The sequence below is a fragment of the Pezoporus occidentalis genome, unplaced genomic scaffold, assembly GCF_034315485.1.
Source record: "Pezoporus occidentalis ecotype Australia unplaced genomic scaffold, CSIRO_AGI_Poc_V1 ctg248, whole genome shotgun sequence".
NCBI lineage: Eukaryota > Metazoa > Chordata > Aves > Psittaciformes > Psittacidae > Pezoporus > Pezoporus occidentalis.
In genome coordinates, this window is record NW_026914372.1 from 242,794 (window position 1) to 258,343 (window position 15,550).

At 39.2% G+C, this 15,550-nt stretch overlaps 1 protein-coding gene across 9 annotated transcripts in view; it reads left to right on the forward strand.

Moving 5' to 3' along the window:
* Nucleotides 1–15,550, forward strand: part of NHSL1 (NHS like 1) — a 176,832-nt gene that overhangs the window by 143,916 nt on the left and 17,366 nt on the right. For 6 of the 9 annotated variants that reach the window (XM_062622796.1, XM_062622797.1, XM_062622805.1 and 3 more), the window contains 3 exons: nucleotides 1,140–1,267; nucleotides 8,932–9,124; nucleotides 13,965–14,096. In XM_062622796.1, the coding sequence (XP_062478780.1) occupies nucleotides 1,140–1,267; nucleotides 8,932–9,124; nucleotides 13,965–14,096 (453 nt within the window). The remainder of the gene's footprint in view (nucleotides 1–1,139; nucleotides 1,268–8,931; nucleotides 9,125–13,964; nucleotides 14,097–15,550) is intronic. The other 3 variants (XM_062622798.1, XM_062622799.1, XM_062622802.1) reach the window with 1 other exon arrangement.

The window sequence follows — 15,550 nt, forward strand, 5'->3', positions numbered from 1 at the left end:
ATATATGCTGGAGTTGCAAATTGTAACCCCACTTAATCATTTGCCAGGCAAAAGCCTCTCTCAAAACCTTGCCCTCAATATAAACATTGCATGTTTTCCATTTTAAGGGGTATTCAAAAAATCTACTATCACAGAAAGTCCATCTTCAGCATGTGACGATAAAAGTGCTTTGTGACTTGATAATGCCCATGTATTGTGCAGATATTTCAGTTCCTTAGAAATGTACCAAATACTTAATTTTCTTTTTGCTTTCCTTGTCTTTCAAGAGATTCAGATCTCTGTCTCTGGAATTGTAAAGCTAACAGTTTGACTGGCCTGATGATTTTTGGTTGCTGCATCTTGAACATTTAATTTTTCCTTATGCTCTGGCGTCTGTTATTCTTTAGCACAATCACACTGAATATCAATTAAGAGGCGGGAAGATGATTATGGAAAACTTGGGTGAGGGGGATGACACGCTGACTGGGATTTTGACTGTTTTGAGTGGGGATGCATGTTTTCTTCATAATCTTTCTGAACTTTGAAAACTCTTCAGTACTAAACTACGTGTGCTCTGCAGAAACATGAGATTTTGATATCCCCGTGGTACGCATTCATCTCTCCAAAATCCCAATAAATGGTCTCTTCCGTGGGCAGGAAGACAAGTGGTCAGTGCCAGAGTTACTTAGCAGATGGTGCTCTAGTAGTGAGCAGCATCATGGTTTAAAGTGTAAGGCGCATAATGGATGTCTACTGGCCTGGCAAATGAGACCCCTGGTGTTACTCATATGCTTCCGTCTCTCATCCTGCAAGATGCTGCCATCTGTCAAGACACTGAGCCAGGCCTCAAATAAGTACATAAATCCATTTCCCCATTCTTTCCAAAGCTCTTGCCATCTCCTGGATTAAAAAAAGCCATGGGTATATATGTTATGTGTGGGCTTCTGTATATAATACAGGTGAGGGAGGGGGAATATAGATACAAATAGGAGTAATGCACCTTTGGGTTCTGTTACTTGGGACAGACAATGCTAATGCATGGCAAACGTTTTCAGAATTTTTTAGAATAATATCCTGTACTTTTGTATGTGCCATTGTACACCAAGAGTAAACAGTAATGATTCTTGTAATGAATAAGTGTCCTCTTTATCTTTCTGCAGAGTGTGATAAGTTGCGGCGGGATGGCTACCGGAGCTCACAGTATTACTCTCAGGGCCCCACTTTCTCCTCATCCTCCAGTGCAATCTGTGGAAGTTACCAGGATGATTATGAAGAAATTGAACAAAAGGTAATGGTGGGGGCAAAATGCTGGAAAGTATAAGATGCCCAGTGCAGTTTAATTGTGTGCCATAACACTGTTCAAATAAGGTAGGATTTTAGAAGATCATGAAGATGCTTACTCCCTTGAATTACAGTGATACTAGGTTATCTGACTTACATAGTCTTTTAAAGATCACATTTCTAGCCATGCATTTATATAAAGTTCCTGCTGTCATGTTCAGGGGGTGAAAGCCAGAAGGAGTTGATAATGTTCTGGAGGGAAGACCCCAGAAAGGACAGCTGTTTTGAATCTGTTAAGTGTTTGCCTTCAGGTAGCAGGAGGAGCTATTAACCAGCCGTCAGCATACTCACATTGTAACAAGGGACATGTGCACACTTAGAATTGCTAATACAGGCTCTAATGCAGTTTCATTAGGTAGAGGCTTTGTCCTAATGCATTGTAACTGTTCATGTAAAGACATCCAGAAGAATGAAAAATTGCCCACTAAGTTGGGTTTATAAGCTTTCTTTCAGTTTTCCTCATGGTTTTCATGTTTGTATGCACGCATCTTAACTTCAAGTATGCTTAGCCTAGAATCTAGAAATAAAAAAATAGAGAAAGGACAGCTGAGCACAAGTCCTGAAGAAGTTGTGAAGACACACTGTTATATACATAGGTCCTTATGTAACTGCAGAACTAGTAAAATGCATTAATGAAGAAAGAAGAAAAGAAATTTTGCTCCCTTGTCCTTACCCTCTTGTGCCTGTGACTCTGAAAGAGAAGCTGACTTTGGTATTGTGGGCTAGGAGATTACTGCTGGGGTGACAGCAAGATGAACTAGAGCCTGTCTGTCCAAAGCTGAAATGCCTGAGCTCCTGGGATTTTCAAGATAGATATTCTAGAATGCTTTGCCACAGACTACTGTTGCTTAGAGAGTGGGAGGTTATCCTTGATTGTAACACAGTTGAATTTCTTTAAATCATTAATAAACCATATGTGTGTCTATATCATGACCAAATAACTGCCTGCATACAAAGCGTGCAGATCCTGAGAACTCACTTTATGGTGTTTTCAGTTCTATCCACCATGGTTTTAAGTCACGTAATAAAAGGTGTGGAATATGTACAGTCTGTCATCCATGTGGTGAGTGCATTATATCTATGTATTGGCAGGGAATGTTAGAGCATCTTGTTCAGCTGTGTGTGGTATGTACTGGCAGTGACAAGAGAATGTAAAGCACATTCATACTGTGGAATGCATTGTGACAATTTGCAAAACCTTGCTTAAATCAGTGAAATTTCCACTGGAGAAAGTTTTGACATATTGGTTGTGGCTATTAATATATGCATACATCGATGCAGCATGTAAAACTAATACAACATTTAAAAATATATAAATACACTTTTATTCAACAGTTTGAGTAAGAGCATATATACATGGGTGAAGCCTCAACAGACTAAGAGCTGTCAGGTTGGGCAGAGAAGAGATTCAGAGCAGCCCTGAGGAGGACTTCGGGGTGTTGGTTGATGAGAAAATGAACATGAGCCGGCTTCAGTGTGCACTTGCAGCCCAGAAAGCCAACCGTATCCTGGGCTGCATCAAAAGGAGTGTGACCAGCAGGTTGAAGGAGGTGATCCTGCCCCTCTACTCTGCTCTCGTGGGACCTCACCTGGAGTATTGTGTGCAGTTCTGGTGTCCTCAACATAAAAAGGACATGGAACTGTTGGAACAAGTCCAGAGGAGTGCCACGAGGATGATCAGGGGACTGGAGCACCTCCCTTAATGAAGACAGGCTGAGGAAGTTGGGGCTGTTCAGCCTGGAGAAGAGAAGGCTGCATGGAGACCTCATAGCAGCCTTCCAGTATCTGAAGGGGGCCTATAGGGATGCTGGGGAGGGACTCTTCATTAGGGACTGTAGTGGTAGGACAAGGGGTAATGGGTTAAAACTTAAACAGGGGAAGTTTAGACTGGATATAAGGAGGAAATTCTTTCCTGTTAGGGTGGTGAGGCACTGGAATAGGTTGCCCAGGGAGGTTGTGAATGCTCCATCCCTGGCAGTGTTCAAAACCAGGTTGGACGAGGCCTTGGGTGATATGGTTTAGTGTGAGGTGTCCCTGTCCATGGCAGGGGGGTTGGAACTTGATGATCTTAAGCTCCTTTCCAACCCTAACTATTCTATGATTCTGTGATTATATGATCCTTATCTTGGTTAAGGGTTTATTGGAATGTTAAAATAACATGTTAGTAACAATTTCTGTGCATTATGAAAAAAAATAAAGGTGCAACTAAATATAATTGAAGAATAGAATAGAAATTCCATTTCAAATTGCAATAGTTTCCTTTAAATATTTTTAGCTGAAAGGATAATTCACAGCTGTGGAGAAAGATAGTTGCCAAACTGACAGTCTGGGATGTTATTGGTTATCTTGGAACTTTAAGCTTAACCCTGCTGCTCTTATTTGCAGCTCAAAATGATGTTAATTCCTTCTAAACTGTAGCGTGATTCTGCCTTCATATTGTATAACTCAAGTGTTTTGTGGAGTCCATTGACCAATATCTTTGTTTAACTGGCTTTTATTGTAATGGCCTAAAATTTTACTCTTTTTTTTTTTAAATGAATGCTCACCACAAGGGATCTCTGAGCTTGAATTATAATCCCACTGGTAAATTGCCAAGTAATTCTAATAAGTCTTATTCTTTTAGTGAGTATTTCAGCTGTCAGAGGAGTTCTTCAGTAACAGTGTGGAACTGGGGTCACCAAAATCCCATGATTTAGAATGTGAACTGTTTGCCACTAGACGAAAGCTTTGTAGCTTTGTTGTTTATTCAAGGCAAAAAAGCCAACATTTAAATTCTGAACATGCAGCACTTAATAGTTGAAATTCAAGACCAGCAGAATAATGATGGGTGGATGAATAGCTATTTACTGTTCAGAAATTTACTTCTAAGTTGACATAATTGCCAACTTGCAGAAGAAACGATGTTTTGCTGCATGGTGATTTCAGAAAGGAAACCATCTTTTCCTACTCTTTTTAATCTGTTTTTTCTTTTAATGTAGGCAGATACTCCACTTGTCTGGAGACAATATAAAACCATGACCAGGTGATGTGATAGGAGACCTCAATCCACAAACATTCTCAGATTTTGTGTAGGTGGGTGTCTTGTCAGCAGAGGGTAATATTCATACCACAGAGCAGCACGTGATTTAGTGTGAGTCTTAGAAAATGTCTGAGGTAAGCAGAACATTTGCTGTTCCAAAGGAGAACCACTGGGGAGAAGCAGGCAAGTTAATCCCACTCAAAAATGAGGAAACAAAATTGGGAAGCATGGAAAGCTGAAGCCTCTGAGTAGTAGTTGATATGAAAGGAAGTTCTTGGAACTGCGCTTTTAATGTTGATGCTTACAAGTTACATTAATGGAGCTCAGGCCAATCTCCACTGCAGTTCTGATCCTAATTGAGTTTGTTGTTGGTTTATCTAGATTTTACATGTGACTGCTGTGACCAGTGTCCTCCTTTCCTGGCTTTTTACATACCACTGATGGTGATGTGACTTGGAAGCTATTCCTGCCTTTCAGTATTGCTTTGTTTTCCATGTCAAAGATGCACTGAGATGCTTTCAAACTCTGATTCACCTTGTGTTCTGAAATGCATAAACTGTGTATATTAAATGTATTTGTGTTTTGTGTGTTTTCTTCTCATTCTTTTTTCTTTCCCTTTTTATCACTCATTCTCTTTGTTTCTTTTTGTCTCGCTCAACAGTCTAGTCTGTTAGACTGCATCTCTCAGTCTTGCATTAGCGCCTGCTGTAACTTGGTTCCCTGGAGCAACAAGGTACCTTGCCCAAGAATGGGACCATCCAGCTGCCATATCTGCAGCTTGATGTTACTTGTAGCATTTAGCATAAATGCAGTCTTATTCTGCTCGTAGCCTTCACTCATTGCCTGCTTCTGTTTTCTGCTTGAAAAACATAATAATTTGAAAAATCAGCTGCTCAACAGAGGAATGCCATGCCAGGTTTGTTTCCTTTGTTATTCCTCATTACTCCTTTTTGTCTGCAGTCTGGTGTCCTCTATTTACTTGGTTCCCTGAAATTTTTAATTCCCTTTTGTCTATTAACATTTGCCTCCTTTGAAACCCTTCCCCCAATGAACACTGTGTTTTATTTAATTGGCTGCTTCACTGGTTTTTAATTAGCCAAGGAAAAACTTACTAATTTGGAGTAATGTATTTTTCTTAAATGATTAATGTGAGCTAGAGAGAGAGTACTTGCTCCCAGGCATGTAGTATATCATGTCTTCAGTCCATCTTTGAAAATATTTGTATGCCAAAAACTCATGCTGTTTTTCCCCAGGTCCTGTCGTTTGGCTTATGAACTTTGCCTTGATACAGTTGTTAATCTTTGGGTGAAAAAACATCTATTTTGCTTATTCATGGGGAAAAAAAGTACATTTTTGCCCCTGTACTGAGCCAAACTGTCATTTGGCTCTACAGTATCTGCAAGAGACTGTTAAGTATCTTAAGTGCAAACAAATGTATTAACTGTATTGTCTTGAGGGACTTGAGGAGGCTTAATGTAAAACTGTGTGGTGTTAAGAGGGCCTAAAGCAGTTGGGCCACTCCAGTTCAGAGATGGGAACACCTGAGAGCCCTGAGGCATGGGCTCTAGCAGAACTGCTCAATTTCACCTACAGGTGAAACGTGACAGGGAACATTTATTTGTACTCTCAAAACTGCCCGCAACTCTTTTACTGAATTATTTTGTAGAAGTACACTCCACTATCCTGTGGCAGAAAATCATTCTTAACTGACACAGTGCTTTGAGCTCAACTGCACAATTGTGTTTTCAATTGCTTTTCATGTGTTACATGCTCACTGGGCTGATTCATTTCTGGCCATCTTCCTCCATCTGTCCCCAGTTTTCTCAACTTCTAACTCTGCAAAATATGTGATTGTCGTTCACATTTCATTTATTTTTTATTTTTTTTTATAATTAGGATTCCCTCATAGTAGATGCTTCAGTTCTTCAGGTTTTCTATGTGTTCATATACTCTAACTGAAAAAGTGTCCTGCTTGGTTTGGGTGATTTCATTTAAAAGGAATGGTGGCTTTGCAGCCGGTATTGCTGCCACTTGACATATTGGAGTAGCCCCTGGTACTGCTACATGACAGCTGAGGCCTGGCACTTGCAGTGTAGTTTGAATATGACAGATATTGATGCTGACAGTATCAACCAAGCAAGAGTATCTGAAGGTCACTGGAGCTCATCTTCACCCCACACAAAATGGAAAATCAGGCTTGAGGTGTCTCTGTTGGTGACCAGATAGAGACAGAGAAAAGCTCTTTGTACAGGGAAAGCAACATTCCTTTGCCTCAGCCCCTGATTACTCCTTTAAGTGCATACACACATGCTCCCAGTGACACTGAGCTAGTACCCCTGTGCTACATTCCTTACAAACCCTTTATCTGAGCTGTCTTTAAACCTAACTAGGGGGAAGCATGGCCTGGAGGAAGCTTTTCCTTCTCCAAGGGTATTTCTTTCCCAGTTTGCTTAAGTTAATGAAGGTTTTTATGAATTTGAGTGATTTGAGGTGGAAAACTCCTTATGTGTAAGTACATATACGTATGTGTACCCACACTGTATATGTGTATAAACAGTGTATATACACACACTCATAATAAAATAAGCATTCACATTATAATTTCACAGGAATGGTTTTAAAGCCTTTTAAAAACAGTGTAGGCCTGAAAAAAATACTGGTATCCTCCAAGAAGCTTGTTTTGAAGGAATTGCTGGGGCTTTCACAGGGTTGAGCCCTTTCCTGGAGACAGCATTTCTCTCATCTGCAGCCTCCCTAGTAAAGAAATGGATTATTTCCTTGAAGAAAAGCTCTGACATTTCAAAGTGTGGTTCCAAACTCTGCAAGATGGCGTTAGTAATAATTTCATTGCTGAAATGTTTTTTTATTATGACCTGAAGAGATGTTACATTTCTGTTCTTTTACTTTTTGTCTGTAATTTGCTTTCATTTTTATTTTTTAGTAAGTTTAATGTTGGGCAGCAGCCTAAAGGATGTAGAATTGAAGTATAATAGAATAAATAAATGGTTAGTTATTTATAAACAGCAGGAACTCCTTATGGTAAACGGAAGAAAATAAAATCAGAAATGATAAACAGTGGTTGGAGCACAGTGTCTGGGCATGTCTTTTGTATAGCACTATGCTTCAAGAGAAAACGGATCACTCAGACTGCAAACCCGTAATAGTAAAAATCCATCTGTAATAAATAGCTGTGGTGTTTCTTTCCACACCTGGATACAGCAGTGATGGAGAGAACAGGGGACCCAGTGATCCAGTATTGACAGCCCTATTTTGGGTAGTATTCTGCTCTCTGAAGGGAGAGGGCAATAAAGAAAAGGGGTTGAGGACTGTAACTCTGGTCTGGTGGTAGAGAGGGAGGTCCTGAAGGAAACACTCCTGAAACAGAGGAATCTGGGGGTTGTAGAGATCTCTGCTAGTGCTGTAGCTGCTACACAATTCCTCTTCAATGTTTTTCTGCTCTCATTTGTTTTGCCTGGGGGTGGGAGGAGGTGGAAGTTGGTTTTCCCCCAGGTTTTACTTCCTCTCCTGCTTCTGAGATTCTGTGGGGTGCCTTGCTGCCAGGAGCAGCGAAAAGGCAGCTTCTCCTGGGTTTGCTTGTAGCTTTTGACCGCCTGCTAGAAGCCCCAGTGATGTCTTCTGCATGCCCTGAACCTGCCTGTCCTTGATTTTGCTATGTGCTAGTATTGCCTTATCAATAAAAGCTATCATACAGCGTTTTCTGCCATTACTGACATGCAAGCACAGACCTTGCAATGAAAACAAATGGCTTTTTTGGCTTATAACTTTGTCTGATAGAAGTGTTTGCATAAGCTATTCCAACCTGTTTTTCTGATGCAAAAAGCTTTTAGTTTCATTGGTGTTTTGTTTTGTTTTTTTTTAAGTGAAACACCCATCATGGAGGTGAAATCTGCCACTTTGATAAGGAATTACTTTTAAAATTACCATATGGCTACTAATATTGAAAACTGCTTCACCCCTAAAACTGGGCAGAATGTACCCCTTGACTGTGGCATGAGTTTCTCCAAGTGCAAAGCAAAGTTATCTTTGCTGCCCTACAGATCTGATTTTGTAGACTGGTGATCTTGTAGAGTGCATTGGCTGGTTCTTTTACTGAGCTCACGCAAACTCTGTTCATAACAGGCTTCTTGCTGAGACCTTGAACATCCTAGTACAGCTGGAGCAAAGCAGTGCTCAAATCTTATCTTCCTAATAGGACACTGGGAAGGGAGAAGTGAAGGGAAAGCAAACCGCCACACAGTGAGAGGGATTAATCTATTTAGGGACGATGTTAGTGTGAAAGATAATCAGTTACCGTTCTTTTCTGTGTTCAGTACCACTCTTATCTCTCTCATTTGTACATACTCCTTAGATTGGTTTGATGTCTTGGATAATAACATTCCAGGTGTTTTGTTGTGGGGTGGTTGTATGTTTTTTAAATCACTTTATGTAGGTCAAAGTGTGATATTTAGGAGGGTGAATTTTATTTGACAGCAATCATGCTGACTGCAGCGATAATACCTTAGTAATATCATAGTCTTACTTTTTTTCATCTGGTTATAAACTTACATTGTTGTATGTATTTCTATTGGTAGTGTCCCGTCTCTTCCCCAGAAGAAGAAAAGCTTATTACCATCAAAAGGCCTAAAACTCCAGTTTCAGATGACTTATCAGATATCAACACCCAAACCAACTGGACTAAGTCACTCCCACTGCCAACGCCAGAAGAGAAAATGCGACAACAAGCACAGGCAGTCCAAACAGATGTGGTTCCTATTAATGTGACTGGTAGGCTTTTAATTTCAGTGGTTACATTAGACTGATGAGGGAGGGAAGGGATAAAATGGGATCCATGCAGTTGCATAGCATTTTGACATATATTTGATGCATGAATTGTAAATTACTTGTTGCACCATTGTGCAGAAGTGTAATGTGTTTAATAGTCTACCTCCAAACTGTATGAGTAATTAAAATTATCATTAATGACCACAGTTTACACAACATGGGCTTGAAACAGCATTGGATATTCATGCAATACAAGAGAGGGATTGATAAATAGCAGTGGTTTGCTGGAGACTACACTGAATGAGAAATTGCGTTTTATGCAATGCTAATGATATTTCAGGATTTTCTTTTAGGAATTTTATATAAGGATGGTTATATATGAGGGACTTCTGTATTCCAAAAAAACAAGTGTTACAGAATTCAAGAAAACAATCTCTGGAGTCTTATTTTTATATCAGCAACAAGAGATTTAGATGTCAAGGGAAGTAGGGTAAGAACAACAAAAGTTAATGGGGCTATGTCTTAGAGCAAGACTGTTGGTAAGATTAAAGCACATTAATGTGACCACAGTCCACATTTTCCTGTTACAAACTGGGTATTAACTGTTCATTTTGAAAAGGTTCTTTGGTTTTACAGTTGCAGAGCTCTCACACTGTGGAAGTTAAATTATGTTAAAGCCTAATGCTGAATACTTTGTTGTGTGTAAATAGAATTTCTGGGAAAGACAGAATTACCACTTCAGTTTAATAATCCCTCTTTTTCTGCACATTATCAAGATTGTCTATTATTAGTTAATTCAAATAACTGACCGTTTGCCTGCCAAAACCAGGATGATATTCACTATCCAATTTATTTCAAATGCCATATGGCACACTGATTCCAAGCTCAGTCTTACAATCAATAGCTTGCAATGTTTGGTTTTGTTTTTAAATTAATTAGGTGTTCTCTTCCCCTGTGTGACTGCCAATAATTTTTTCACCTATGTTTTTATAAACTAGTATTTTAACTAGTATTGTTTGATAGTATTTAAATAGCACAGGAGCAGTACTTCTATTACAAACATCAGAGAGAGATGAGAAATCAACAAGAAACATTCCTTAAATAAACAGCAGAAAATATTTGAAAGAAATAGTATGAAGACAACAGATAATTACAAACACCCCATCTCTAGAAAATTAACAGAAGGAAAAGAAATGCCATAATGAAGTGTTACTAGGCTAGTTGGTGTTATCTAGGAAATGTGGGATACAAGTGCAGAAGGTCAAGTTATGGGAACAACGGATAATCTGACGTAATCAATAAGCCTGAGCAGGGCTTAGATAATGTGACAGCAGGAACAGGGTATACTAACAGAAAGAGTAATCTGCTGTTCAATGTAATGACCCTACATACTGATAATATATGGGGTAAGCAAACAGATGGAAAGAAAAATGAGATAAAAGAGATAAATAACCCTCATACATTTAAATCACTGTCACTGGGAACATTACAGTGTTTGGATAAATTACACCTGTGACTTCAACCAGCTTAATTCAACTGGTGTAGCAAACCTGGTGTCCCCTGAATTGTTTGGTTTGCACGTGGCAAGCTCAGTGGTTCTCAACATTTCTGATGAAAACAGAAATTGTATGTATCACACCTCACCTTTCTGGAGCATCTGTTGAGCATCTGTTCCCCTATAAACATGGTAATTGAAAGGAACCAGAATGGGGAGGGTGGTGAAGAAAGACTACAGTTGCAGTGTGTGGACTGATCTCTGGAATCCACCATTTCCTTTTCCTTGGAATAGTTATATTGCTACTATGAAGCAAGCAAGTGGCAGTAACAGACTATGAGCCATACACAACACACGCACACACACAACACACAAAGCTGCTGTCCTTGTACATCTTTAAAAAGTCACAATCTGCTCCCTTCCTCTGCCCTCCCACACACCGAGTAATTTTATTTTGTGAATTCCTTATGTTACTGCATGAGGCCAAGAAAAAAAAGTCCAAAGATTCTATGCCATTTGTTCAACGTGCCATGGAACAAACCGTTGCTGGTTTTTGTTTTGATTTGGCTTTTTCATTCACTTTTTTTCTCACTCTCCCAGAAGGGAGGTCAAAAACTTCTATTTTGTTACTCCTGGCACAAAATAAAAGGTTAACCTCTGAAGAGGCTGCTGGCAATTGACAGCGTTTTCAGCAGTGCATTAGTAACGATTCTGCTACAATGGCATCTCACGTGGCTGTGCAATAAATGCTCCACGAGTTCAGCTTTCAGGGCTCTTTGGTGAACAGATTGCAACTAATACAGTAGTAGCAAAAATCTGTTGGATAGCCTGAAGGTGCAGGGGCATTGCATTATGCTGACAAGCTGCTAACTTAGACAGCCAGATTTGGAAGCAGTTTCAGTCTTCGGGAGTGCCTGGGCTGAGCTTGTTCTGGCCTGGAAAGGGTTGGGCTGAATTTTCAGTGGTGGCCAGTCTTTGCTTTTACATACCTGGGGGTTAAAAGATGTACGATGGTGTCTGCTCTCATGGGATTTCCGGAACTAACTTTCTTTCCAGATGGAGGAGGCTGGTGATGGTGGAGGTGATCAGTGCAAGGCTGGATCCTGCAAAACATTTAAGCATTTGCTTGAGTCCAGCTTGACTGACTCCAGTGAGATTTAAGCACATACTTAAATATTTTCAGTGAATCCAAGGGAACTGAGTACACTGCATGAGGGAAGATTGAATAAACTGCATAAGGAATGCCTAGATTTGTTACAGACTTGTTACAAACCAGCAACAGAAGGAGAAAAGTATCCTTAAATCTGCAAATTATATTTAACATTAACATTGATATTTTCATTTAAAAAAAAAAGGTGATAGCAAAGAAGGGAAAAATGAAATGTTCTGATTTGTCCTGTTGGAAATTATTGAAGTTGCTACTTTGGAATTCTACAGATTAGCACAGTGGCTTTGAAAAATCCTTTTGTGTATGAAAAGCCATTGAAGATGGATTGGTTGAGTTAGCTTTTGGGTAGCTCAGGGGAAGAAGTTACTGACACAGTAAAATTTTCTCATGGTCATCCTGTTCGTGCTGTCTGAGGCTTCATGTAAAAGACTCTGTCCTTGTTTGCACCCTCTACTTACTGTTTACATTTTACTCCAGAGCATTCAAAGCTGCATTTTAATTTCCTTGCAACTTAACCATCTCAGGCATAATTATTGGCCTTTGAATGGATAAAGATATGTTCAGAAATGCAAACCTTTCTCATTCAAATTCTTTAGATTTGTTATCATTTGGCTAGAATTACTATTATCCTTCATGGCAGGATTACCTAATGGTCCTGATCCTGTAAGGGTCCTAATGTAATGCCCCAGACAGTGAAGAGTCTTAATATTTCAGGGCTTCTACTAAGCTAGTGGGATCCATAGATCTAAATTTATAGACTCCATGGGCTTCCTCCTCCCTTGATCTGCTTTGACTTCAGTCAGTCCAAAATTTGGATGAAACTGGCAATTTGTAGATGCAAGGGCCCTGCTCAGCACAAGTGCAGCTCATAGGAGTACAAGGCTCTGGTCAGACAGAGTCAGAGTCTTTATATTTACAATGTGGTGAATGAAACTGCCTTGTTTTTTCCTTGCATTTTCACAAGTCCACATGCTATACTTTTAATATATGACTGTCTTTAACTTACAGAGGTAATGAGGTTTTCTATGCTATTTGCACGACACACATCATACCGATGTGCAGTCAGCCAGAGATAGTATTTATGACATATTAGTTACCGTGCATTAATCACTTTTTAGAGGTAAATAATTTGGTCATCAGTTTTCAAAAAAAGCTTACCAGGCAAAAAAGTATATACATATGTCAGGGTTTTTTCTGCATATAAATTGGTCATCTGAGGGACATTTAGCAGTGTTTTAAAATGCTTTAGCTTCTAAAAAGGGAACTTACATGAAATATTTGGGGGGAAGTTGTTAGATTTTTAGAAGTGACAGAGCATTAACTTGGCTCACAATCTACAGAGCAAGTTATATCTTGCTACTAGTAAAATGGCCAAATTATAAGCCTCTAAACAAAAGTGAATTCCTAAAGAAAAGCTGGTTAATGATAGTGGTGCTTCTGGGTTCCATTATGATACGACACATGGTCATTATAAGGCTTTGTCTGGCAACGTGCACTTACACATTTTTTCAGTTCTTGCCATTGTATATTGTTATAATCATTTATAAAGTTTCAATTTTAAGCAGCTTCCACTCCAAAATATTTATGAGATCACAGGTTTGATCTCTGCACGCTCTGTAGTACTTATTTGTACTGACATTAAAGGATCACCACCAGAAATGTGGTACACTTGACAGGTCCAGAACAACTTGGAATGAAAAAGAAACGTCTTGTGTGATTTAATGGTGGAGCTGTGCAAAGGTACTGTAATAGCTATTGCCAATAGCAGTGTCTGTTCCTGTATAATTTGGTCATCATTGGGATCTTTCATTTTCATGAGCAGATTTGCTTTTTCTGCACCTAATTTCTTCAAAATAAAACAACAAAACCACACAAAAACCACAAAGCAAAGATTCTGTTCACTTGTGGAATTAGAGCTGCTCTCACCAGATCCGTACTGGGCTCAGGAAGTCAAAATTCCTTTTAAAACCTGCAGTACTGTGTAATAGATGTGTGTGTCTAAAGCCTTACTGTGTCCATATGCTGTATCTTCCTTCAGTGTAAACCTTCATTGTAGGACCAAGCTAACATCATTAATTAATGCCTTTTTTTCCATTTCTACAACAAAACTAGTGGAAGAAAATGCATGATGTCAGCGTGCTTGGAAGTAATGTTGCTTTGCTTGTTCTACCATGTATTAGGGGAGAATTTCGACCGCCAAGCCAGCATTCGGCGGTCTCTAATTTACACAGACACGGTGGTAAGACGGCCGAAGAAAGTCAAAAGGAGAAAGACTATTACAGGAATCCCTGACAACATACAAAAGGAGCTAGGTATGGCTCATCAGAACTGTATTCCATACACTGTTCATTGTCACTGCTTATCATTACTCAACTAATAACATTACCAGTGCTCATGAAACCAATACAGTCTGATAGCCTATTACAGTTCCAAATATGTTTGTGCCCCCTTGCCATCTTGTGCATCTGGAAATTAGGACCTTTTATCTGTTGACTTCCATCTGTTGAAAGGATCAGGGTATTTGGAAAATGGTGTATTGGTACAGTGGAAATCTGCAGGGATTTAAGGTTTCGGGCCTTTAGTGCTTTCCTGGAGATTTGGGCTACTCTTCCAGGATGCTCACTGAAGCAAAACCAAAGTGGACAGGCATTTTGGCTTGCAAATAATTACTCAGTGGAGTAAAAGAATTTATAGATGCCTTCCCCAATCTGCTGAGAGTTGCATCAACACTGAAAACCCGTGTATTTTCCAGTTCAGTTTAGATGTAATTGGTGACCCTTAAGTATCAGTGTTATTTGGTTGGATGTAATTTACATGAGTTCATTAGTTATTGCATGTATTCCAAAGTAAGAATGCCTACCCGATCCCATTTACACTACCTCAGGCTGTTCTATTTCACAGTTAGTAGCATACATGATACTCAAAGCTGATGAAGCAGTCTGGATTTTGGGAGACCTTTCAGACTCTTTCTGCAGAACTTCTTGATGTGAATCTGGTCATTTTTACTTATTTTTTAAAATGATGTTTCAGTTTTCCCCAAATGATAACTCCACAGATGAAATGACATTCCCCCTCCTTTTTCTTTTTTTCTAGTAAATGAAGAATATCTCTTAAAACAGTCTGGTAGAACATAATTTTAGGCTCTTTGCATGTGGAATCGTCTCATATATAGGCGATTTCAGTAAGTGTTATTATCTTGCATTTTGCATCTCTTTTATGTTTTTCAATACTTTGTTCTTTGTCAAGATTTTTCAGAAACAGAATCAAAAAGATGTAGCTTATCTGGATGGGTTTGAAATGAGCTAGAGGGCCATGTGCAAAGCCAAGAAATAAGCAAGTACATGAAGAACAGTTTGTGAGTGGAACAGTACTCCTTTAGCATCTATAATTTTGTTGCCCTAACCCCTGTTAGGACAGCTAAAGTTAGGCAGCTTTAAATTTCCCTACTTTTGTATCTCATTTAATGAATTTATTTGTAACTGTTGCTCTGAGAATTGTCCAGAGGTGCCAGGCATGTCCTGTGGATTGGAGGCTCTTTTGTGCCTGCTGTAGTTAAATAAAATAGATTTGTAACCAAAGAAAGATCAAATCTGGAAACAAAGCTACATAAAACTTAATATTGAATTATTCTTAACCAAAGATTCCCTTCTCCTGTTATAAGTCTTTGAGCCTAATCGTTCAGATAACATGTCTACAGCTGGTTTGTGTAATAGCAGACAACCCTCATCCTCTCATCCATTCAGGATGGATTCTTTTTACATCCTCT